This window comes from Anolis sagrei, chromosome 6 (genome assembly GCF_037176765.1).
Source record: "Anolis sagrei isolate rAnoSag1 chromosome 6, rAnoSag1.mat, whole genome shotgun sequence".
NCBI lineage: Eukaryota > Metazoa > Chordata > Lepidosauria > Squamata > Dactyloidae > Anolis > Anolis sagrei.
Genome location: NC_090026.1, coordinates 4,524,550 through 4,550,113, shown reverse-complemented (window position 1 = coordinate 4,550,113; position 25,564 = coordinate 4,524,550). Strand labels below are relative to the sequence as shown.

The 25,564-nt window shown below is 43.4% G+C and overlaps 1 protein-coding gene across 1 annotated transcript in view; it reads right to left on the bottom strand.

Moving 5' to 3' along the window:
* NEURL4 (neuralized E3 ubiquitin protein ligase 4) overlaps positions 1-25,564 on the bottom strand; it is a 56,040-nt gene that overhangs the window by 10,976 nt on the left and 19,500 nt on the right. The window contains exons 10-24 of the mRNA XM_067469692.1: positions 24,250-24,335; positions 23,931-24,093; positions 22,228-22,426; positions 20,473-20,549; positions 20,119-20,197; positions 19,255-19,430; positions 18,762-18,890; positions 15,536-15,681; positions 12,770-12,985; positions 12,465-12,563; positions 11,263-11,412; positions 10,099-10,263; positions 8,832-8,990; positions 6,983-7,162; positions 4,148-4,241 (exon numbers count right to left, since the gene is read on the bottom strand). Coding sequence (XP_067325793.1) covers positions 4,148-4,241; positions 6,983-7,162; positions 8,832-8,990; positions 10,099-10,263; positions 11,263-11,412; positions 12,465-12,563; positions 12,770-12,985; positions 15,536-15,681; positions 18,762-18,890; positions 19,255-19,430; positions 20,119-20,197; positions 20,473-20,549; positions 22,228-22,426; positions 23,931-24,093; positions 24,250-24,335 — 2,118 coding nt within the window. The remainder of the gene's footprint in view (positions 1-4,147; positions 4,242-6,982; positions 7,163-8,831; positions 8,991-10,098; positions 10,264-11,262; positions 11,413-12,464; positions 12,564-12,769; positions 12,986-15,535; positions 15,682-18,761; positions 18,891-19,254; positions 19,431-20,118; positions 20,198-20,472; positions 20,550-22,227; positions 22,427-23,930; positions 24,094-24,249; positions 24,336-25,564) is intronic.

Below are 25,564 nucleotides of genomic sequence, written 5' to 3'. Positions count from 1 at the left end.
AAAAGAACAGGATGTGGAGAATTATAAAAAGCTTATCAAAACATATATGGAACTAAATAACACCCCAGATGTGCATCATAATATCATGTGGGATGCTGCTAAAGCAGTGATGAGGGGTCACTTCATCCAACATAATGCAAGAAATAATAGAATCAAACAGAAATCCCAAATGGAGGTTCTAAATAAACTAAAAATAAAAGAAAATCAACTGAAGATTAAACCAGGTAATAAAAAACTTATAAAAGAATTAGAAATATTACACCAGAAAAGACGCAGCATCGAAATTGAGGATCAAGCTAAGCAATTAAAATTCTTGAAACAATACCAGTTCGAAAATGCAAATAAAGCAGGCAAATGGCTGTCCAAGCAAGTTCGTAAAAAGAAACAGACACAAAGAATAATTAAAATTAAGACTGAGAATAAAGAGGTAATGACGGATAAAGAGATTTTAAAGGAATTTAAAATATATTATGAAAGACTGTACTCCTGTGACCAAATCCCAAAAGAGGAGGTTGTAGAATACTTAAGTAAATTTAATATCCCTAAAATCACCGAAGATCAAAGAAAAGACTTAAACAAAGATATCACAGAGGAGGAAGTGGAGGAGGCCATAAGGAAAATGGACGCAAATAAAGCGCCAGGACCAGATGGTTTCTCCGCAGGTTACTATAAAGTCTTCATAAAAGAACTTATGCCATTGTTAAAAATAGTGATGAATGGGATACTCCAAGGTCAAGGAATCCCAGAGACATGGAATTCAGCAGAAATAACAGTAATTCATAAGGAACAAACAGACCCCTCTGACGTAAGAAACTACCGGCCTATCTCACTACTAAATGTGGATTACAAAATTTTCACGAACATTTTGGCCCAAAGACTAAAAAACTTTTTAAATGTTTGGATAGGGGAGGAGCAAGTGGGTTTCTTACCAAAGAGAAATATGAAAGACAATCTGAGAACAGTTATTGATCTGATTGAATATTTCGAAGCTAATCCCCAAAAAGAAGTAGCCTTTCTTGCGATTGATGCGGAAAAGGCCTTTGATAATCTCAATTGGGATTTCTTCAAAATTTTAATGAAAGAAATGGATTTGGGGCATCAGTTCATCACGGCAATTGAAGAGATCTATAAGAGTCAAAAGGCAAAAGTACAAATAAACGGCCAAATTTCCGACGAATTTGGGATCGGGAAAGGATCTAGGCAAGGCTGTCCGATTTCACCCTTGATCTTTATAATGGCACTAGAAATTTTGATGAAAAATTTAAAGGATGATCAGAATATCAAGGGGGTAAAAATTGGTAAACAAGAATTTAAGGCCAGAGCCTATGCCGACGACATAATAGGAATAATAGAAAACCCACGAGAAAATATTAAAAATTGGTTAAATATGATTGAAAAGTTCGGGAAACTGGCAGGTTTTAAATTAAACAAACAGAAGACTGTTATTCTAACAAAGAATATGTCAAAAGAAAAACAGAAAGAATTGAAGGATATCTCGGGCCTCACAATAGTTACTAAAATGAAATATTTGGGCATCTGGATCACTTCAAAAAATGCCCAACTTCTCACGAATAACTACGAAAGACTTTGGAAAGAGATTCAGAAAAACTTAGAGAAATGGAAATATCTAAATCTTTCCCTTCTGGGAAGAATCTCATTGATTAAAATGTCAGTTCTCCCGAAGTTATTATACCTTTTCCAAAACATCCCAATAATCAGAAACTTGAAGAAATTCAAGGAGTGGAATAAGGACCTTATGAAATTTGTCTGGAAAGGTAAAAAACCAAGAATAAAATATCAAATCTTGACTGACAAAAAAACAAGAGGTGGGTTTGGATTACCCAATTTGAGTCTTTATCATGACGCAAATGCCCTAATTTGGTTAAAAGACTGGATAGCATTAAAAAGAGAGAATCTCCTCACATTAGAGGGTCATGACTTACGTGTAGGCTGGCATGCCTATCTTTGGTACGGAAGAGAACAGAAGGAAAAGAATTTTGGAAATCATTTTATCCGATCGTCACTAATTAGAATCTGGGATAAATATAAAAGATATTTCTATTCCAAGACGCCTCTATGGGTTTCTCCCATGGAAGCGAAACAACGAAGGTTACTGGGCTGGACAACCTGGCCTACATATAAAGAACTTTTAAAAAATGGCACAGAGACGTTAAAATCTCAAGCGGAAATAAATCAGAGCTTCCCTAAAATAACATGGCTACATTATATGCAAATAAAGGAACACTACTTGCAAGATCTGAAACAAGGCTTCCAAGTGAAAGAAGTTTTTTGGGACAATTTTTTAAAAACTGATACGAAATGTATAACCAAACTATACGAAAAACTGCTAGAATGGTCAACTGAGACCGAATTAATAAAAGGCTGTATGGTAAAATGGGCGGAAAATTTTAAAAGACCAATAGCAATGTGCGATTGGGAACTAATCTGGAAGAAAAAACTCAAGTACACCTATTCAATGGATTTAAAAGAAAACTGGTTGAAAATGTTCCACAGGTGGTACTTGACACCAGTAAGCCTGAATCGCATGTATGAAAATACACCAAAAGCCTGCTGGAAATGTAATGATCACGAGGGGACCTTTTTTCACCAATGGTGGAGCTGCAGAGAGTCTCAAAATTATTGGAAAAGTATTCATGAAGAAATGCAGAAACTATTTAAAAAGAAATTTCCAAGAAAGGCTGAATATTATTTATTGGGAATTGTAGATGGAGATATTGAATTGGACTCCAATGAAGACATCCTGTTTACATATTTGACAACGGCAGCCAGAATTGTTTATGCTAAAGTTTGGAAGCAGAAAGAAATCCCTGAAAAATCCCACTGGATTAATAAGATAAATGAAATAAAGGACATGGACAAGTTAACATTTTTATTAAAAAAGAATACAGGCAATCTAATTAAAGAGACTAATTGGTCAGCAGTCGAAGATTACATGAAAACAATATAGAACATTATTATTTGAACTGAGGATTTTTTCTTTATTGGTCTTTATATATATATATATATATATATATATATATATACATATATACAAACAGATATAGAAAAAGAAATCATTATGCGGGCTGAATCAGAAGGGAGTCGACATCCCTTTATTTTTATATTTTTTCCTTTTTTGCTTTTTGTGGTTTTTTTTTATTTTCTTTTTCTTTTTCTCTCCCCCTTTTTCCCTCTTCCCTCTACTTTTTTTTCTTTTTTCTTACTTTTCTATCTTCTTATATTATTCCCCCTCTTTCGTTGTAACTGTATAAAACTTAATAAAAATTGATTTTAAAAAAAACAACAAATAATATGTAAATACAATATATTATATTATTACCATAGCACAATATTACTATTAAATATTACTATATTGTACTATACCATTATACTGTAATATTATTAGTAATATTACATTTAATATAAAATATATAATTATAATATCATAGTACTACAAGTATTTCATTGTATTACATTATAATATATTTTTTAATTTATTTATTTGCTACATCCCAACAATCAACGAAGTTTTGCCATACAGGACTTATTTCAATATACATTATTCCAAAAGTAAATATTCCTTAAATGACATTCTATACATTCCTTAGTTATGTATAGCTCAACAACGCCCCCTCCCCCCGCCCCCCTGGATCAGCAATTCTAGATCATGTCATTGCATCAATTATATGTATATACATTACATTATATTATATTATAAGCACAGTGTAGGAGACAAGGTGAAAATGTTTTCCTGGCTCCCTCTCTTCACTCTGATCCCAGAGCAGTGGTTGGTGTTAGGGGGAAGGGCCCCCAACTGATGACAGGAATGGGGCAGGTTTGGACCCCCAAAAATCAATTCCACTGAAATATGCTAAAAGAGTGTTCTCTGGATACCACAAACTGATAAAAACACACATAAATCAGCCTTAGAGCAAATTACTTCCAGTTTGACATATTCAGTGCAAAACAATATCCCAAAAATATCCCAACAACCCAAAAAAAATATAATTTGAAAGTTGGCAACGAAACTGAGGAAAATATTTGGGCCTAAAATAAAACTTTTCAAGACTGAAGAGAGAGAAAGGGAAGTCCGAGCATTAAAGAAAAAATATCCCGAAGCCAGACAGAAGAATCCTGGGAGACTCACCGTCCACCATGTCAGCCTTCTCCATGTCTCCCTGTCCATGGGGGTCAGCTCCCTCGGCCCCCACCGCAGGAGTGTCGTTGGTGATGATGGTAACCTAATGGAGAAGGGGACGATGGGTTAAGAAAGGTATCAAACCTGGAGGATCAGGAGGGAAGCCCTGGATGTTACCGGGAAACGGAAATCTCTTTGTGCAAACCATCAACTAGAGCAAGCATAGGTAAACTTTGGCCCTCCAGGTGTTTTGGACTTCAACTCCCACAATTCCTAACAGCCGGTAGGCTGTTAGGAATTGTGGGAGTTGGAGTCCAAAACACCTGGAGGGCCCAAGTTTGCTCATGCCTGATCTAGAGTAGACAGAGAATCATGGGATCAGAGTCAGAAGAGACCCCCAAGGGCCATCCTATCTCCTGTCATGTAGGAAGACACAACTGAAACATTCCCGACAGATGGCCTTCTAGCTTCTGCTTGAAAACCTCCACAGAAGATGAGTTCCATGGACTCCCAGGCAACAGAATCTAATGTTCAGGTGGAATCGCTTTTTGTAGTTCAGTCTTTGATCATGCCTGCACCTGATCTTTCTGGGGATTCTGGACCTGTTAGTCATTCTGATGACACTGGGGATTCTGGATCTGCAAGTCAGCAGGAGAGCCAGCAAGAGATTTTGAGCCCTGAATATGAGTGGTCTGAAGGCCACATTCCTGAAAGGCAGGTCACTCAGGAAGCAAAGTTCAGAAGCAGGTTGGAGTTCAGAGGAGGACACTGCAAGTCCAGGTAGACAGATTACTGAGCGGTTTGATAGGAGATTTACGTTCCATCAACATAGAGCTTCTCAAAAAAGTTTACGAAGGCCCAAACGCCTATTAGCCAAAAAGTCCTTCTCAGTTTCCCAAGGGAGAAGGCATGATCTTCTCTCTATATTAACTAGCCCAGCAGATGGGTCCTTTAGTCCAGGCAACGCTAGTGTCAAGTCAAGGGATTTCTAGTTTGATGTTCCATGTTTCCTTTTGTTCATGTCTCATTATTCCAAGTTTTGAGGGCTGTTCCTGAATCTCAGGTTTTGGATTTATTCTGCTTTCATATTCCTGGTTTTTGATGCTATTCCTGTATTGTGATTTCTGTGGATTATTCTTGATACTAGCGGTATCCGCCACGCGTTGCTGTGGCCAACCCCTCTCTCTTTCTCTCCTCCCTTCCTTCCCTCTTTCTTTCCCTTGTTTTCTTCCTTCCTCTCCTTCCTTCTCTTCCACTACCCTTCCCCCCCCCCCTTTTCTTTCCCTTCCCATTTCTCCCCTTTCTTCCTTCTCTACCTATTCTTGGACTGCAACTCCCAGCGGTCCTCCTGATCGATCTACTTACCTACTTACCTACCTATCTCTATCTAATCTATTTATCTGGAGGATTGCTGGGAGTTGCAGTCCAGGAATAGAAAATAGGAAATATGCAGGGATTGGGATGCTCTCAAAGAGATCCAAGGAGAAGAAAGCTTGCATCTTGGAAGGAGTGCATTTGGATCATTCTCCTCTCCTAAAGGGCCAGTTCTAGGAGATACTGGGAGCTGTAGTCCAGAAGAGAGTGTGGATATGCTATTGTGTGCTTTGTTTGCCAGGGGAGTAGGTTTTGCACATGCGCTACAGTATCTTTTTGCTTTTTCGCTTTTCAAATCCCTTCCGCTGTGTTTTTATGAGTGACGGTGCGGTGAAGCCTTGCCTTTAACAGTTAGGATATGGGCCTAGTGAAGCCCCGGTAGCCATTTTAGATTAGGAAACAGGGAGACGTCATCTTAGGTTAGGTTTTCTTAGAGGGGCCGTGTCCTTGTTAAGGAAGAAAAGGGTAGATGGCCAAGATTGGTTAAAATAGGGGGCAGAGCCTAATATTTAGATAAAGAAAAAATTCTGTGGCTTGAGTTTTTGACAGTTGGGTTTTGACAGTTGGAGTTTGGGGATAGCAGTTAGGAATTGAAAAGGGAAAAAGGAGGAAGTTTAGCTTGTGATAAATTCTTAATAGTTGCTTCAAAGAAGAACTATTGGCGTAAACAGACCCTGGAGAATTGGGCTGTTTGTATTGGAGAATCTGTTTAGTGGAATAATAAGATTCCCAGTTTAAAGGTTTTGATTGGAACCTGTAATTCAAGCACTGAACTACTTCTGAAACCATTACAATTTGTACCAGAGGAACTTAAATCTGTTAAATAAACGTTTTGTTATAGTTAACTCTTTACCACAGCCTGTGTGTGAATGTCATTGATATTTAAACCCTCTGAGGAAAATAAACTCCATAGTAACACAGAAGAGATATACCTATACACAGTTATATCCTCCCCTGATTTATCAGTCTCCCTCCTGTGAGTTCCTTATAAGTATTGGTAGATTCACTAATTTTAAAATTCCCTGTTCCTTCTCCCTGAAAAAGTAGTTCCTTGGGTATAGAGCCTTTATAGATGGTCACTCGTTGGCCTGAGAGGTGTCGTGTGTCCAAATTTGGTGTCAATTCGTCCAATGGTTTTGGAGTTATGTTAATCCCGCAAATGAACATTACATTTTTATTTATATAGATTTGGACTTTGGCTTTTTTATACTATTTTGCTGAATTGCTTTCCATATATATTCTTCAATAAACTGCTTTACTATTTTATCTTGGACCGGAGTGTGTGTTAAGTACGGAGGTGGTTCCCAGCCTTGGAGTGCAACACTTCATCTGGAGAAGCCACCTTAGCTCTCTAGCTGTAGAATTAGCCTCACTGCCTCCCTTAGTGATGACTGGCCACCACTTGTATCTCCCTATCTACCCCACAGCAGGGTCTTCCTGTGCTTCCCTTTGCTCTTCTCAAAGCCTCACCTGTTCGCACTGTCCATAGAGGTCGATGAGGACGTAGCAGGGGCTGGGGATGTCCTGCGCGGCCACCCCTTGGTCCATCCCATTGACGAAGAGGTGGAGGCAGTTGCTGGCATCTACCAGGAGGCCCAGAACCGTCCCTTCAGGGCAAGTATCCAGGTTGGGGCCATAGTTCTCACAAACCTGGAGCCCGGAGAGAAAGACATTACCATAGCATTACCAAAGTATGATCTTCTGCAAGTCTAAGCCAGGAATCCTCAAACTGCGGCCTTCTAAACCAAACCTGGGCAAACCTGGGCCCTCCAGGTGTTCTGGACTTCAATTCCCACCATTCCTAATAGCATACCGGCTGTTAGGAGTTACAAGACTTGAAGTCCAAAACACCTGGAGTGCCCAAGTTTGCCCTTGCCTGGCTTATAATCATATTTTGCAACTGGAAAAGTATCCAGAATTCTTGGCTAGCGAGCTCTCGTGCTTCCCCAAATTCCAAAACTCATGACTCCAGAGGATGTCAACTAAACTGAAAAAAAGTGAAAAAAAGGGCAGAGGGTGCATAATCATACTCCCAAGGCCTCTCCCCAGGCACCACAGACACAGTGCACCCAACATCGGGTAGCTTTTCCCCTCACGACAGGGACACTTGGAAAGAAAGCGGTGGTCAACATACCATAACCATGAAAAAATTAAGGTAATAACAATAATAAAATAAAAATAAATTTAAAATGAAAACAATAAAAATTGAAGCAAAGAAATTCATGCAGTCCACAAACACTAGTCAAAAATGAGAGAAAGATTCCTTAGCTGCTGCAATGGCGACGGACAAAAGGAACTGAAGCAGTAGCCCCTCCCACTGGCTATATACTCTAAGGGGAGAGTGGGCGGGGCTACCACCTAAAAAGTGTCTTAAACGTTTGCTAGATTTCAAACTGTCTGCGCAAGCGCAGGAAATACCATATGTGCGATTTCACAGGTGAAGCATTCCTTTGTGATGTCACTGGGAAAGAAAGGTAATGACATATACGATGGGAAGGTAGAAAGAAGGAAAGAAAGAAAGAGAAAAAGAAGGGAAATAAAGGAAATCTGAAGGAAGGGATAGGGAACGAAAGAAAAAGAAAGGAAGGAAGGAAGGGAAAGGAATGGGGGAAAGTAAGGAGGGGAGGAAAGAAAGGAAAGGAGGGAAGAGAAAGGACAGGAAGGGGGAAAAGGAGGGATGAAGGGAAGAGAGAAAAAGAAGGGAAGAGAAGGGAAGGGTCCTAGAGTTAGAAGGGACCCCAAAAGGCCATCCAGTCCAATCTCTAGATAAATAGATAGATAGATAGATAGATAGATAGATAGATAGAGATAGGGAATAACATCATTGTGGCTCAAGGCGAGTTACAACATCGCTAAAACACACACATCTAAAAACAGATATAGATAGATAGATAGATAGATAGATGACAGAAGAGGAGTGAAGGTGTATGAGGGAAAGCAAGGGAAGGAAAAAGCAAGGAAGGAAAAGGAGAGGGAGAAGGAATATAACGGAAATGGAGGAAGGGAAGAAAAAGCCACAAAGAGAGCTTGACATGTAGGTACACCTTCTCAAAGTTGGAGAAAGGGTAAAGCAGATGGGAAGTGGCCCCTCTTGACATGCTGCACAGCAGGTATATATGCCAGGATATAATAATAACATACATAAATGTATAGCCTATAGTGGTCAGCAAGTAGAGAAACAGGTAAATAGGGTGCAAAGTATTGAAAGACCAGAAATATTTCAGGGGAACCAAGTACAGCGATAGAAGTCTTGGCAAGGCAGGAGACACTGGGCCCCGCTTCTAAAAACCGACACCCTGCCCTCCCTGCCTTTCCTCACCTTGAGGGAGTTGTGGAAAACTGAGTCCCGCTGCAGCAGCCAGGTGGAGCGCTTGAGGGAGCAGGCCGTGGCCGGGAAGTTGAGCCGCTCGGGGTTGCTGCCGATGACGCCCAAAGAGAGCGAGGAGGTCCACTGTGGATTCAGGGAGTCTATTTGGAACTGGGAGAGAGAAGGTACCCTGTTTGAGCGAGGAGCATTTCAGCTACTCAACAGGGGAGAGAGATCCACAGCCATTCATCCTGCACAGACTTAATATGGGGAGGAAGGTGTTGTTCCCTTTGGACAGTCCCTCCATCTACCCTCAAATCATATCTATACACTTACTCTAAATATTGGCAGAGCCCTGACAACGTGACACTGTGTCCTATATTCCTGTAGGCTATTCTCCATTTTGGGGCAAAACCTCACAAAACAGCAAATATCTATATAAATAAAAATGTAACGTTTGTTTGTGGGACTAACAGAACTCAAAAACTGCTGGACGAATTGACACCAAATTTGGACACAAGTCACCTAACAACCCAATGTATGTCCTTCACTAAAAAAAAATTGATTTTGTCATTTGGGAGTTGTAGTTGCTGGGATTTATAGTTCACCTACAATCATAGAGCAATCTGAACCCCACCAATGATAGAACTGGGCCAAACCTCCCACACAGAACCCCCATGTGGGCCACAGCAACGTGTGGCAAGGGACAGCTAGTACCGCAATAAATATTTTACATTAATATTCATTAAAAAACCGCAAAACAGTGAGTCCACAAAAAGCAAACCGCAAAGTAGCGAGGGAACACTGTAATACTTACTCCCTAGAAAAGGGAGAGGCTCTCACAATCACTCTTTTTTTTCTAGGAACTGATATCTAGAGTCTGTGCACCGACGGAGGGCATGTAGACCATAGGTTCCATAGCTGAGTGGAGACTGGAACCCAGGTTTTCCTAAATCACAGTCCTACATTTGTACTGCTTCACCTGGATGCATCTCTGCAACTATTTATTTATTTATTTACCATATTTGTATACCGCCCTTCTCAGCCCACAGGTGACTCAAGGTGGTTTACAGAGGCAACAATTCAATGCCCCACAACACCATAAAAACCTTCAAAACCATTAATATATAATATAAAACCATAACAAGATCAATAAGACACCATAAAACATTTAAAACATTAACATATGATCTAGCTTAGGCATGGGTAAACTCCAGGTTTTTTGGATTCCCGCAATTCCTAAGAAGCCTCCCCAAATGGGATGAGGCTTACTGCTCACCTGGAAAAGCTGCTGCTGAGGGAGAGGTTGGGCCACCACTACGATCCCCTGGTTGTAGCTCGAGACGCGGGCGGCCGTCAGGTTGCCATTGGAGAGGAGGATGTTCTTCCCATGGTTTTCAAGGAACTCCATGGAGGAGGTCACTGCTGGTGTTTCGTTTTCAGCCTGAGGCAGAAAGGGAAAGTTACACTGGTCAGATCTCACCTGGAACAACAACAACAACAACAACAACAACAACAGCAACAGAACCCTGTGTCCTGTTCTGGGCACCATGACATTGCAGGTTACCATGAACATGTCCAAGAGCCCTGCCAATGTCCTCCACAAATGCCATCCTGCCCACTACCCAAGTGAAGGCTTTCATGCGTAGATTTTCTGTTTTTCCTCCACCAAAGACACCTCCCAGGGTTCCTTTCCCTCTCATTTACATAACCCCGCCCACTGCCTCTTCCTTAACCTTTTCCTATGGCACACAGCAAACAGAGGAATTGATCAGCAACTGAACATTCTGTAGGAGTTTGGGGGACTGACTCCACAGGGTGGAAGTTGTAGTTCACTCCTCACAGCACTGTGACACTCACTTCCTGAGACCACTGCGACCCACACCAATGGTTGATCAAGCCAAACTTGATACACAGAGCCCCAATGACCTACTCTACATCCTGGTGCAGTTTGGAGGAGGATGGACCATAGATGATGGTACTTGCATATAGGAGTTGTAGTTCACCCGCACTTACTGAACCCAGCTGACATTGGATCTAGACTGAACTTGGAGCACAGGTAAAGAATGTCTTTCTCAAATAACCCGGGCACCGCCGGGTCCCCAAGCTAGTAATAAATAAAACCCAAAGATATAATGCTCTACTTTATACTGCCCTCTATCCCTAATATCGGTAATTCACTTATGCACTTTATCCATCTGCCCTATTCTTATGACTGATTTGCACCAATCCGCCTCCCCGTGTCCAAAAAATGTATATTATTTCAGGATGGCCATCTGTCAGGACAGTTTTGATTGTGTTTTCTTGACTGGCAGAAGGAGGTTGGGGTCTCTTTCCACGTTTATGATGCTATACATGGATTGTGAGTGCGAAGCGTAAAGGGAGACAATACAAAGAAGGTCACTCAGCCAAAACTGGGGGCTGCCTGCTTCCAAGCACTCACCGGGACGGCCTCTTCCTCCTCCTCTTCCTCACTGTAGGGCTCCGAGGTCACCGAGGGGGGCTTGGTGCCGTCCGCCTCTTCCAGGGCCGTCGAGCTGACAATGGAGACGGATGTGACCCGGCCGTAGAGATCCAAAACCACATAGACATTCTGAAGAGGGAGAGAGAAGAGACGTTGGAGGACAGAGGAGCAGATAAAGAATGCCCCTCGCCCTTAGAAAAGCTCTTTTTTTTACAAAACAGTTCCTCAAATACCTTATTCTATATTTTAAAAAATGACTTTCCCCATGTTACAGGTTCTTGGTTGATGTAGGTTTTTCAGGCTATACGGCCATGTTCTAGAAGCATTCTCTCCTGACGTTTCACCTCCATCTATGGCAGGCATCCTCAGAGGTTGTGACCTCACAACATACCTCACAACCTCTGAGGATGCCTGCCACAGATGCAGGCGAAACGTCAGGAGAGAATGCTTCCAGAACATGGCCATATAGCCTGAAAAACTTACAACAACCCAGTGATTCCGGCCATGAAACCCTTCAACAATACATGATAGGTTCTTATTTCCTTAGCCCCTCTTTTACAATACACCATCAGGGATTTGATAATTTTGGGGAAATGAAAAAAACATTGGGAAAAATCTCTTGTTCGCCCTTTCAAAGCCTTTTTTCTACTCTGAAAAATGGACATTAGAAGACAGTCTTCTAGAATCTCTCTCTCTATAAGTCAAAGTATGTCTGCATGTCTGTCTGTACGACAAAAGTTGTTGCGAGGTGAAGTGGCCCTTTGTGATGTCACTGGGGGAAAAGGTGGCATGAAAGAAGAACAGAGCCACAAAAAGAGCCACGTTGACATGCAGACATTGCGGGGTGGCGCCTCTCAGAGCTGGAGAAAGGGGAGTGGAAGGAAAGAAAGAAAGAGAAAAAAGAAGGGAAGGGAAGGATGAGGGAGGGAGGGAAAAAGAGGGAATTAAGCAAGGGAAAGAAAAGAGAAAAGGAAAGAAAGAGAAGGAAAAGGACAAAAACAAGGCAGCAATCCTTTTGACACCTGGGCAACACCAGATAAATATGCTAGTGATAAATACAAATTATTTCTACAAATCAAGTTTTGAGTGGAATTTAGCTAAGTTCCATTGATCTGTAACTGCTCTATATTTTTGAGTGTTGTTCAAGCGGTCGGCGTGCACATGTGCATAAAGAGCCCCACCTTGGCAACGCCAGTTGCAGCCGGCCCCATGTCCTCTCCGTCGATCAGGATGTGCATGGTGTCGTCGGTACAGCGCTTCACTCCCACCCGGCTCCCCACCTGGCCGGACATAAGAGAACAGGCTTAACTCACTGCTGTTTGTTAATGTTCACCCAGCACTTCCAGAACATGTATCTAAAAAATCCATGGCTGAATACACATAACATTAATACCAACAGTTATACCAGGCATGGGTAAACTTTGGCCCTCCTAGTGTATTGGACTTCAATTCCCACAATTCCTAACAGCCAGTCTGCCGGACTCACCCCGAGGCGTTCCAGGGAGCATCCGTAGTTCTGCTTCTGCAGGATCCCGTTTCGCCGCACCTCAGAGCCCGTCATCAGCCAGGTCACTTTGGAACGCAGCTCCAGGATGGAGGGCGGGAGGCCTGTGACTGTATAGGGGGCGTCCAGTGGGAGCAGCGTGGTCAGGCCCACGTGGACCGAGCCAGACCACTTCTCGTCCAGTTCGTCAATCTTCACCTAGAAAATAATAATAATAATAATAATAATAATAATAATAATAATAATAATAGAAAAGACGACAGATCCCAAGTGTAGACTCTGCAAGGAAGCAGATGAAACAATAGATCCCATCCTCAGCTGCTGCAAGAAGATGGCGCAGACAGACTACAAGGAGAGGCACAACCCCATTGCTCAGATGATTCATTGGAACTTGTGCCACAAACACCATCTGCCTGCGACAAAGAACTGGTGGGACCAAAAACCGGAAAAAGTTACAGAGAATGAAGATGTCAAGCTACTCTGGGACTTCTGAATTCAGACAGACAGAGTTTGGGAGCACAATACTTCTGACCTCACAATCGTGTTAAAAAACCACATGTTGCAATACCAGGCAACAGCAGAATTGATGAGAAGCAACTGGAAAAGCTGAAACGATGTAAGGATTTAAAGATTGAACTGCAAAGACTCAGGCACAAGCCAGTCAAGGTGGTCCCAGTGGTGATCAGCACACTGGGTACAGTGCCTAAAGACCCTGGCCTGCAATTAAACACAATCGGCACTGACAAGATTACCATCTGCCAGCTGCAAAAGGCCACCTTACTGGGATCTGCACACATCATTTGCCAGTACATCCCACAGTCCTAGACACTTGGGAAGTGTCTGACCTGTGATCCATAAAAACAGCCAGCAGAGTGATCTTGTCTGCTGTGGACTCCTCTTGTTGTGTTTCAAATAATAATAAATCTTTATGTCCTGCTTTTCTCCCCCACGGGAACCAAAGTGGCTTAAAACACATTAAAATCATGTAAACAAACATCAATAATAAGTTTAAAAAATCATAAAATAACAATTTAAAAATCAATAATATACATTTACATTCGTTCACAAAGATGGGATCAGAGCAGGGCTTGACAAGCTGAAGGGAAGCAGGTAATGGCAAGTCCATGGGCATGAACACACTCAATTAGCCCAAAGAACTGTGGGCAAAAAGAGGAAGACTGCATCCTAGAGACTCAATATAGGAAGACATGGCTGACGTGACATGACAGACATAAGAGCCATTGTTAGGGACTCTTCTACCAAAGTTACCTTACTTCTTTTTGTCTGTCTACTCTTTTATTTATTTGTATTGCCTCCAGCGATAAAAGTAAGTTTTTACTTTTTAAAAATTGTACCAGAGCATCTTGTGTATTCTCTCTCATCAGCTCACACACAGCACTACTTGTTATGCTCGACTCTCCTACCAAACATTCCTACATCTCATTCATAACACTGCAGCACACTAAAATTCCTGGGAGTCACTCGGGACCGTGCTCTGAATTATAAGAAGCACTGCTTGACTATCAAGCAAAAAGTGGGAGCCAGAAACAGTATTATACGAAAGCTTACTGGCACAACCTGGGGATCACAACCAGACACAATAAAGACATCTACCCTTGTGCTTTGCTACTCTGCTGCTGAGTACACATGTCCAGTATGGAACACATCTCATCACGCTAAAACATGGATGTGGCTCTTAATGAGACATGACGCATTATCATAAGATGTTTAAGCCCTACGCCACAACATGTGAGTGTGAAGAAGAGGAAACCACAGACCACTTGCAAAAATGCAGCCTGCGCCCTGCCACATGCACAACGGAGGACCTTCTCACAGCGACACCAGAGGCACTCCAAGTGGCCAGCTTCTGGTCAAAGGACATTTAGCATCATGCCAAGTTCTTTTTTGAACTTTGTTTATTTTTAATGTATTTTAACTGTACCTTCAACTTGCTTCTGACATTATAAATAAATAAATATTCATAACATTGCCCTAACTCAACATCCATGGCAGTTAACAACTTAGGCCCCTTCTACACTGTCATATAAAATTCACATTGTCTGCTTCGAACTAGATTATATGGCAGTGTAGACCCATATAATACAGATCAAATGAGATAATGTGAGTTATCTGCTTTGAGAACACAGAAATGCTTGACCACTCTCACAACCACTATGTCAGGCTACACAGAGAAGCCACTGAAATCCATAAGCATGTGGACAATTTCAACAGCAAGGAGGAAACAAAATCTGGCTACCAGTATTAAAAAAACTCTAAAATCACAACAGTAAAATAACAGAGAGGAAACAATCAGGGACATCTAATCACCTCTCAACAAAAGATTGCCCCAGGCACTGCCAGGCCATCAAATGCTAATCAAGGTGGTCAGTTGAAACATTCACACCTAGCTCCAACAGACAAGAGTTCTTTGTCCCACCCTGGTCATACCACAGATATATAAACCCATTTTCCTATTTCCAACAGACCTCACTGCCTCTGAGGATGCTTGCCATAGATGCAGGCGAAACGTCAGGAGAGAATGCCTCTAGAACATGGCCATATAGCCCGAAAAAACCTACAACAACCCAGTTTCAGATGCATTCTTGCTTTAACTTGTTGCAAAGTGCCAATTCAAATAAATAAATGGGACTTAGCAACAGGATTTAAGTTATGTTGACATTTTATTTTATTAATGACCCGCTGGTGCAGAATCCTTGCCCCCTGCTTTCCTGCTGCCATGTCTCTTACCTCAAAGATTTCATCCGTCTTCAACTCCTTCATGCTAAAGACGATGCCGTGGCAGTAACTGCTCACCCGAACAGCCTTGCAGCCATCATCCTGGAAAGCCACATTCTTGCCACAGCTGCTGTGGAAGCGGTGGGCCACCCCGGGCACTGGGGGGAGGGGGAGAAAAAGGTGGAGAGGGAAAGCCATGGGTCCATTACTGTGGGTAGTTCAGCTGATAGTTGGCAACATGCAGCCTTGTAGACTAGGCATGGGCCAACTTTGGCCCTCCTTCCAGGGGTTTTGGACTTCAACTCCCACAATTCCTAACAGCCTACCGGCTGTTAGGAATTGTGGGAGTTGAAGTCCAAGACCCCTGGAGGGAGGGCCAAAGTTGGCCCATGCCTGGACTAAACTAAGTAGCTTCCAGTACTCTGCATCAGGATTAGAAACCCTGACATGTTTGTGTTGGGCAAGTGGGCTTATTAATGCAAAGAAGTAACTTATTAGCAGCAGTGTGACCCAGCACAAGTAGCCCAAAGTGATAAAAAGAACAAAACACACAGACCAATGTTATGTCTTCCATAGGAAGCTTTTCTTTATAGCAAAACTAGCTGTGCCCTGCCACGCGTTGCTGTGGCCTATAGTAAAACTTATCAAAGTTGAGGTAGATATCTGGACTATTATGAAAGAGGGGTACTATCTATTCCTTCCTCCTTTTCCTCCCCCTTTCTCTCCTTTCTTCCTTCTCTACCTCTTTCTTTCACTACTTGATTTCATCCTTCTCTCTTTCCTTCATTCCCTCCCCCTTTCTTCCTTTGCCTTTCTTCCCTCCCTGTTTGCTTCCTTCTTTCACTTTTTATTTCCTTTTATTTTACCACCATCATAACAATAACAATAATGCAATGCATTGCCTCTGGGACCTGACACCTCTCCCATTCCCCCTAAAAGGGTCTCATAGGAACAATAGCATAATAATAATAATAATAGAAATAACAACCTTTACCCGCCACGTGTTGCTGTGGCCAATCTTCCCTCTTTCTCTCCTTCTTTCCCTCCCTCCCTCCTTCCTTCCCTCCCATCTTTCCTTCTCCTCTTCTTTCTCTACCTCTTTCCTTCCTTCCCCCTTTTTCTTTCTTTTCTGCTGTCTCTCTTTTCTTTCCTTCCATCTTTCCTTTCCTTTTCTTCTTCCTTCTTTCTCTAACTTTCCTTCCTTCCCCCTTTTTCTTTACCTCCCTTTCTCTTTCTTCCTTCTTTCCTTCCTTCCTGTCTTTCCTAGATTTTGACAGGGCGGGAAGGGGCGGGGTGGGGTTTGGAGGTGGCGTGAAGTAAAAGGAGGTAAGATTGGGGTGGGGGAGTGATGGAGCGTGGGGTTGCGTGTGTGTGTGCGGCGGCGGGGGGGGAGAGATGGAGCGTGGGGTTGCGTGTGTGCGTGCGGCAGCGGGGGAAGTGATGGAGTGTGGGGTTGCATGTGTGTGTGCGGCGGCGGGGGAGTGGGGTTGCGTGTGTGTGTGCGGCGGCGGGGGGAGTGATGGAGTGTGGGGTTGTGTGTGTATGTGCGGCAGGGGTGTGTGTGTGTGCGGGAAGCGGTGCGGCGGGGCTTGGAGTGGGCATGGTTTCCACAGAGGGAACGTTGGCCGGAAGGGCATGTGCGCGTGCCAGGGAACTTGCGGCTAGGCGCCAATGCGCATGCTCAGTTGTTTTGCCGTTTTGTGAGTGTGTTGTTGTGTTGTTTTTCATTTTGAGTAGATACGTTTGTACCTTGTGGGTTGTGTTATGGGCATGGGAATTTTGGTTAAGTTTCGTTGGGGTTTTTTTTAGTTTTGTTTTTTTGCCGTTTTGAGTGTGTTGTTGTGTTGTTTTTCATTTTGAGTAATATGTTTGTACCTTGTGGGTTGTGTTATGAGCATGGGAATTTTGGTTAAGTTTCGTTGGTTTTTTTAGAGTTTTATCCTTTTGCCGTTTTGTGAGTGTGTTGTTGTGTTGTTGTGTTGTTTTTCATTTTGAGTAGATATGTTTGTACCTTGTGGGTTGTGTTATGGGCATGGGAATTTTGGTTAAGTTTCGTTGGGGGATTTTTGAGTTTTGTTGTTTTGCTGTTTTGTGAGTGTGTTGTTGTGTTGTTTTTCATTTTGAGTAGATATGTTTGTACCTTGTGGGTTGTGTTATGGGCATGGGAATTTTGGTTAAGTTTCGTTGGGGGATTTTTGAGTTTTGTTGTTTTGCCGTTTTGTGAGTGTGTTGTTGTGTTGTTTTTCATTTTGAGTAGATATGTTTGTACCTTGTGGGTTGTGTTATGGGCATGGGAATTTTGGTTAAGTTTCGTTGGGGGGGTTTTGAGTTTTGTTTCCTCGTTGGATGCCCCTAACAAATTTATATATATAGATAATACGGTTGCACTATTTACAAAAAGTTTCCATGACACAAACAAAGTTCAACCTTCACACCGGAGCTTAACACACGAGACCTTCTAATACTGAGGCCTACCTCACACAGAGGCCTTCACACACCAGGCATCTCACACACTGAGGCCTACTAACTCAGATGCCTACCTCACACTGAGGCCTACTAACATTGAGGTTTACCTCACACTAAGGCCTCTCTCTCAGACTGAAGCCTCTTCATACTGAGGGCAACTAATACTGAGGCATTCTCATACTGAGGCCGCTTACACTGAGGCCTCTCTAACACTGGAGCCTTATTTATTTACGACATTTATATGCCGCCCCTTGCACCCTAAAGGGGACTCAGAATCACTTAGACCGTCTTACACTGAGTCCTTCTCACACTGAGGCCTACTAACTCTGATGCCTACCTCACACTGAGGCCTACTAGCACTGAGGTTTACCTCACACTAAGGCCTCTCTCTCAGACTGAAGCCTCTTCATACTGAGGGCAACTAACACTGAGTCCTTCTCACACTGAGGCCTACTAACACACTAAGACTGACTAACACTGAGGCCTACCTCACACTGAGGCCTTTCTCACACTGAGGCCTACCTTACACTGAGGCCTAACTCATGCTGAGGCCTCTCTTACACTGAGGGCTCTCTCACACTGAGGCCTTCCTCCCACTGAGGCCTACTCATAAGGAGGCCTACTAAGTTACAGGCACACCTGCTTATATCGAACTGCAGCTTTTGCGGAGTCATTGCATCCACTTAACACTTTCAGTGCTTGACTCACATTCTTGTAATTAAAACAATCTAGTTAATTTTTAATATTTTTGACATTTTGGCCTCTCTCTCACCTGGCGAGTGGATGGGAAAAGACTTCTCCGTGATGTTACTGGTGGACAGGCTGTTGTCCATGGGTCCGGTGGCACTGGTGATGGACACCTGGACGCACTGGCCGTACAAATCGACCACAGCATAGACCTCTGTGCCAGGCCAAAGGAAACAGGAAAAAGGAAGAGAACAAATGGGTTGGTCCAAAATCCAAGAGACTGACCCTTTTTCATCCAGCAACGTAAGCATGTTTCTTCATAAACTCTTAAAATAAATTAAAATACATTCTTATTTTACCCTTTGCACCTTTTTGTGAACAATATGTATTCTCAAGAGCTAAGAAGGCAATAAGTGCACTATGTCAACTGTAGAAAGCAGAAAAGTACATTTTTCTCAACTTTCCACCTGCTAGTTTGCGCTGAGTAGGGGATTCTGGAAGTCCAAAATAAAAGGATCAGACTTCACGGCTGCAGCTACACATTCCCAGGGATTCCATCTCTGTGCTTCCGCCTTTACCTTTCCCCGGAGGCAATCCAGAGCAGGCCACTCCTTGGTCGACGCCATTGATGAAATAGTGCAGGTCGCCCTTGGCTGTGCGCATCATGCCAATGCGTGACCCCGTGGTCAGTGAATCCAAGTCACAGCCATAGTTGTTGCGCATGGTGTTCCCATCCTGCATGATGGCTGTCCCACTGGGAACAAATGAAAGAGCCAAAGATAAGCGTGTAGAGTGATAAGAGAAGCTATGTTTATACTGTATCAGACCCTGGTTAACTTAGGCCGGGGTTAGAATCTTGGGGGGTTCGTGAGGGGGTGTCAGAGGGGTCGCCAAAGACCATCAGAAAACACAGTATTTTCTGCTGTTCATGGGGGTTCAGTGTGGGAAATTTGGCCCAAATCTGTCATTGGTGGAGTTCAGAATGCTCTTTGATGGTGGGTGAACTATAAATCCCAGCAACTATGACTTCCAAATATCAAGTCTATTTTCCCCAAACTCCACCAGTGTTCACACTGATCTAAGTCATTAGTAAAGATGTTGAATAGGACTGGTCCCAGGATGGAACCTTGCTTCTGGCACTCCACTTGTCACTTCTTTCCAGGATGAAGGAGAGCAAGCCTTGGGGAGAATCACCCTCTGGGTTCGTTCACTTAACCAATTACAGATCCACCTAACCGTAGTTTTGCCTTGCCCACATCTGACTAGTTTGTTTACCAGAAGGTCATGGAGGACCTTGTCGAAGGCCTGACTGAAATGTGTGAGTCTTGAATGAAAATGATTCAGGAGAACTCCAGCAGGGATTGTTTGTTGTGCAAGACTGTACAGGTGGAGGTGTTTGTTTTTTGTTTTTTTTTCTACTTTGGCAAGCCTCAGCCATTTACCTCAGCATCCATGTGTCGTAATCAATATCCGTCATCGTGTTGGGGAACTCCAGGTCGTCGGGACGGATGGCGGTTACACCTGAGAGGGGATTAAGAGAGTAAAAACACCAGGTTGGCAGGAATGATTAAGACTAATTAGTAAAAGACTAATTAGTAAAAGAATGTTGTCTCTTGCCTAGTTGCATTGGTATAAAGCGGGAATGGGCCAACTTTGACCCTCCAGGTGTTTTGGACTTCAACTCCCACAATTCCCACAATTCACCTGGAGGAGAGCCGAAGTTGCCCGTGCCTACCATAAAGCGATTACTCCTTCCGAGAAGAGCCTGTTTTGGCCCCTGCTCCTCCCTCCCTCACCTGCTTCAATGGAGCCAGACCAGCGGTCCACCATCTTCTGAATGATGATTTCGAAGAGCTCCCCATCTCGGAGAGGTCTGTGAGGAAACAATGGAGGAAAAGATGAGGAAACACGGCCATACTGGATTGGGTCCAAGGAGGATCCCCTCCTTCCTCTCTACTCTTTAGTTCAACGCTTTTGATAAATGACATCATGTGAACATACTCAAGATGCAATTTTTAACAATGGTTAGTGAAATGAAGCCAACTTTAGGCGATTGTAAATTTGGTGCTAGTGTCGTCCTGAGGAGAGTGAGTAGGCCAAAGACTGTTATAGTCAGTGGGCCAAAGCTAGTCTCATCCTGAGGAGAGTGAGTAGGCTGAAGCCTGTTAGAGTAAGTGGGCCAAGGTTTGTATCGTTCTGAGGAGAGTGAGTAGGCTGAAGCCTGTTAAGAGTTAGTGGGCCAAAGCTAGTGTCATCCTGAGGAGAGTGAGTAGGCCAAAGCCTGTCAGTCAGTAGGCCAAAGCTAGTGTCGTTCTGAGGAGAGTGAGTAGGCCGAAGCCTGTAAGAGTCAGTGGGCGAAACTAGTGTTGTCCTGAGGAGAGTGAGTAGGCCGAAGCCTGTTAGTCAGTAGGCCAAAGGTAGTGTTGTTCTGAGGAGAGTGAGTAGGCCTAAGCCTGTCAGAGTCAGTAGGCAAAAGCTAGTGTCATCCTGAGAGTGAGTAGGCAGAAGCCTGTTAGTCAGTAGGCCAAAGCTAGTGTCGTTCTGAGGAGAGTGAGTAGGCCGAAGCCGGTAAGAATCAGCGGGGTGAAGCTAGTGTTGTCCTGAGGAGAGTGAGTAGGTCAAAGCCTGTTAAAGTCAGTCGGCCAAAGCTAGCATTTTCCTGAGAATGAGTAGGCCGAAGCCTGTCAGAGTCAGTGGGCCAAAGCTTGTGTCATCCTAAGGAGAGTGAGTAGGCCGAAGCCTGTTAGTCAGTAGGCCAAAACTAATATTGCTCTGAGGAGAGTGAATAGGCTGAAGCCTGTCAGTCAGTGGGCCAAATCTAGTGTTGTTCTGAGGAGAGTGAGTAGGCCAAAGTCTGTCAGTCAGTGGGCCAAAGCTAGTGTCATCCTGAGGGGAATGAGTAGGCCAAAGTCTGTTAAGAGTTAGTCGGCCGAAGCTAGTGTCGTCCAGGGGAGAATGAATAGGCCAAAGTCTGTTAGTCAGTAGGCCAAAGCTAGTGTCATCCTGAGGAGAGTGAGTAGGCCGAAGAGTCAGTAGGCCAAAGCTAATGTAGTTCTGAGGAGCATGAGTAGGCTGAAGCCTATTCGTTAGTGTCATCCTAAGGAGAGTGAGGTAAACCTCAGTGTGAGAGAAGCCTCATGTGAGAAAGCTCCAGTTTGAAGGGCACTGTGTGTAAAGCTACTATGTGTTCGTTTATTTGTGTTACGGAAACATTGTTCTTGTAAATAGTTATATATTATTTTACTACAAAGAAAATCCTCCCAAGGAAGAGAAAACATTGGTGTGTTTTGTTCCTTTTATCACTGTGGGCTACTGGTGCTGGGTCACGCTGCTGCTGCTAAGTTACTCTGCTGTGCAATTAGCTGTTTTTCATACTTCATCGGTGTTGCTCGCCCCACACAGATGAAGTATGAAAACCAACTAATTTAAAAACAGACACTGCTGCTTCCTTCCTTTTGGGGACAAGGAGAGAAGGAACACTGAACCAGGTGGCAAAGACCACATTTCAAAACCAGGAGGGTGTCCTGTCCATGACTCAGCCCTCCACTGACCGATTTGAGATGACGATGGCGTCGTTGAACTCGCTCCGGCAGTTCTGGCGCAGAGCCGTGCGTCCACCATTGGTGATGACAGCATTATTGCCGTGGAGGTGGTGGAAGCGCAGGTCGCTCCCGGAGGCGATGGAGGAAGGGCTGCTGGGAGAAAGCTGGTTGTTTCCTTCAGAGAAGTCATCCGGAAGCGGAAGGAGGTCTGCAAGGAAGGAATGTCATCGTCATGTTACTTAATTATGACATCCCTGGTGCAGTCCCACAACATATGGACAAACGAGGCAGGAAACGGGAAGGTGACATTAGTTGATTATAAAGACCAATGGCTTTGATGTGCTGGAAAGGGGGGACACCTGAGGATCTGGGTGACTTACACACGATGGATGCACGATCTATACATATTGATAGCAGGGGTAAGATTGATCGATGGCTCTGATGTGTGGGAATGAGCAGACATCAGAAGATTTCTGTGATTTATGACATTATAGGTCAAGCCCCATATATATGGGCTGTAGAGCATGTTTCATGCATTTTGAACAGTAAAGACATTAGTTATCCTCAGTGTTGTGGATAACTTTGAGCCTGAGCTTTCTGAGCCTAATTTCCTCAAGACGAGGAGGATGATGGGTTACAGATTTCTGAACATGTCCCTGTTATTGAGGCAGACAGTGTTGATTCTGAAGAAGAGGCGGCATTCCTGTTTCCCAGAGAAAGGAATGTTGTTTTAGATAAAGATAGTGAAACTTCACAGCTGCAGGTGGAAGAGTCGGTCCCATCTGGGAGTTCAGTGCCTCTCAGTTCCCAGGGTGACCAGTCCCAGGATAATGAGGTATCCGGCCTTGAAGATGGTGGAGATTTGATTAGGGAGGACCATTTGCAATTAAGCGTTCGCCAAAGTGCACAGCTTGCCAACAAACGGGAAATTTGAGGTCAACGTAATGCTTTCATGCAGGGGAAATATTTAACGATCTGATTGAAGTCTATCCTTTGTCAGTGCAATGCTGCTTACACCCTGTTAACTTCTCTGAAATTACCTCGGCTTTTGGAGAAAGCTTCTAGCTCTTTGGGACTTTGGTTTTGATCTTGATTTTTGGGGACTTTGTCATGCTGCCATGGATTCTTGTTTAACCAATGCTAAAGGATCATACTTCATGTTATTTGCCTTTGGATCTTGGAAACTTTGTCTTTGCATTTAAGACTCTCTTTTGGCTATTGAATTTTTGCAACTTTACTTCTATGTTTTTGATTTTGCTTTTTCTTCAATAAACTATAAAACCTACAGCCTTGGTGTGTGGTGGTGTCTTGGGCAAGGTGAATCTATCCTGAGTTGCAACACTCAGGATAGATTCACCTTGTCTAGATCTAGCATGGTCAAACTTTGTCCCTCCCTCCAGGCGTTTTGGACTTCAACTCCCACAATTCCTAAACTGTGGGAGTTGAAGTCAAAATTACCTGGAGGGAAGCCAAAGTTTGCCCATGCTTGATCTAGAGCAGTGGTTCTCAACCTGGGGTCCCCAGATGTTTTTGGCCTACAATTCCCAGAAATTCCAGCCAGTTTAGCAGCTGATAGGGTTTCTGGGAGTTGAAGGCCAAAAACATCTGGGGACCCCAGGTTGAGAACCACTCTAGAGGGTCCAAGAGCTGTAACAAGCACTCTTAATGGGGTCTTGTTAAGTTCTACGCCCAAATCTAGCCTCCTCTCTTACCCGTGTCATCCACTATGGTCGCTTGGGCCGCCTGCCCGTACAGGTCCACCACAGCGTAGATGTTTGGTGGGACATTCCACGCAGCTGGTCCTTGTGCCACGCCATTGACAAAGAAGTGCAGTGTCCCGTCTTCCTTGCGCACCACTCCCACCGTGTCGCCTGCCTGAGAAGAGCGGAGAAAAATATTTTGACAAAGAAGCAAATAAGTAACAGATTAGAAAAGGTGGAGGTGGCCCCTAGACCTCTAAAGGTTGCTCATCTGATTCAACCCAAACCCTATTCATTCAACCAAGCAGTCCGTGGCTCCCACCAGATTCACCTTCAGGCGGTCCAGGTTGTGTCCGTATTCGTCCAAGATGGTCGTTCCGTTGTGCATCACGCCATTTCCTGTCATCATCCAAGTGCCTAAGGGAAGGAAACACAGATTAAAAGAATGTCCCCAAATGCTATCAGCCACATTGTTTATCCTGGGGTTTGTGGGAGAGAGCTTTTCAGGGGATCACCTGAAAATCTCCATTAAAAAATTAAGGTGGGAAATTGGGGGCTTTGAGAAGCTTGAGGCTGTATGTACGGGTACTCATGTCCACACCTTGCCCATCCCTGACCTATCTTGTGTTCCAGAGCTAGCTGGTGGATACTTGGGAGTTATAGGCCTCCAACTTCAGGGGAAAGCCAGAGCTTTGCAGGACCTCTAGCTACGAAAATGTATATTTCTATCCGACCGCATCTCTGCCTATGAACCCACCAGGACTTTGAGATCTTCCGGGGAGGCCCTGCTCTCGATCCCGCCTGCTTCTCAAGCACAGCTGGTAGGGACGAGAGATAAGGCCTTCTCGACGGTGGCTCCTCGGCTGTGGAACGCCCTTCCTACAGACATTAGACTAGCACCATCTCTAATGGTATTCCGCAAAAAAGTGAAGACCTGGCTGTTTGAGCAGGCGTTCGAATAATTAGTGCAATGATTGGTTAATGAACACTGGAATGGAACAATGGATGACGAATCTGGAACATGTTTTTGATGATGAGACGACAGTGAATGGGTCGTGTAATGTGTTAGGTTGTTAACTGTTTTTATACTGTAGCACAGATGTTTTTATACTGTAGCACTGAATTTTTGCTGTTCGTATTTGTTGTGAACCGCTGTGAGTCGCCTTCGGGCTGAGAACAGCGGTATATAAGTAAGGTAAATAAATAATAAATAAATAAATATTTAAATGGTACAGAAACCCAGCCCATTATCACATATAATAAAAGGAATATGTTCAATACGTTGGCATTTGAAAAAAATAAGGGATAGTATTATTCCTACATATATATGGTGGGAATGCCCAAAGGTAATCCACTTTTGGGAAAGGATAACGAAGATGATGGAAAAAAATACTTAAATAATTTAGATAATGGAAAAAATACTTAAAATACTTAAGTAAATTTAGATATGTTTTTAATGGGAGTACTAGGTAATACTAGAATCAATACAAGAGAACAGAAGTATGATCCCAGAAGGACAAGCAGTAATAATATGGGGGTGGAAAGATGAAAAAAATGGGTGATGGAAAGTTTAAGTGTAAATAATGTGATGGAAAAGCAATAAGTAATAATAATACAAATATATTTCAAAAAGAAGAAGGACCTCC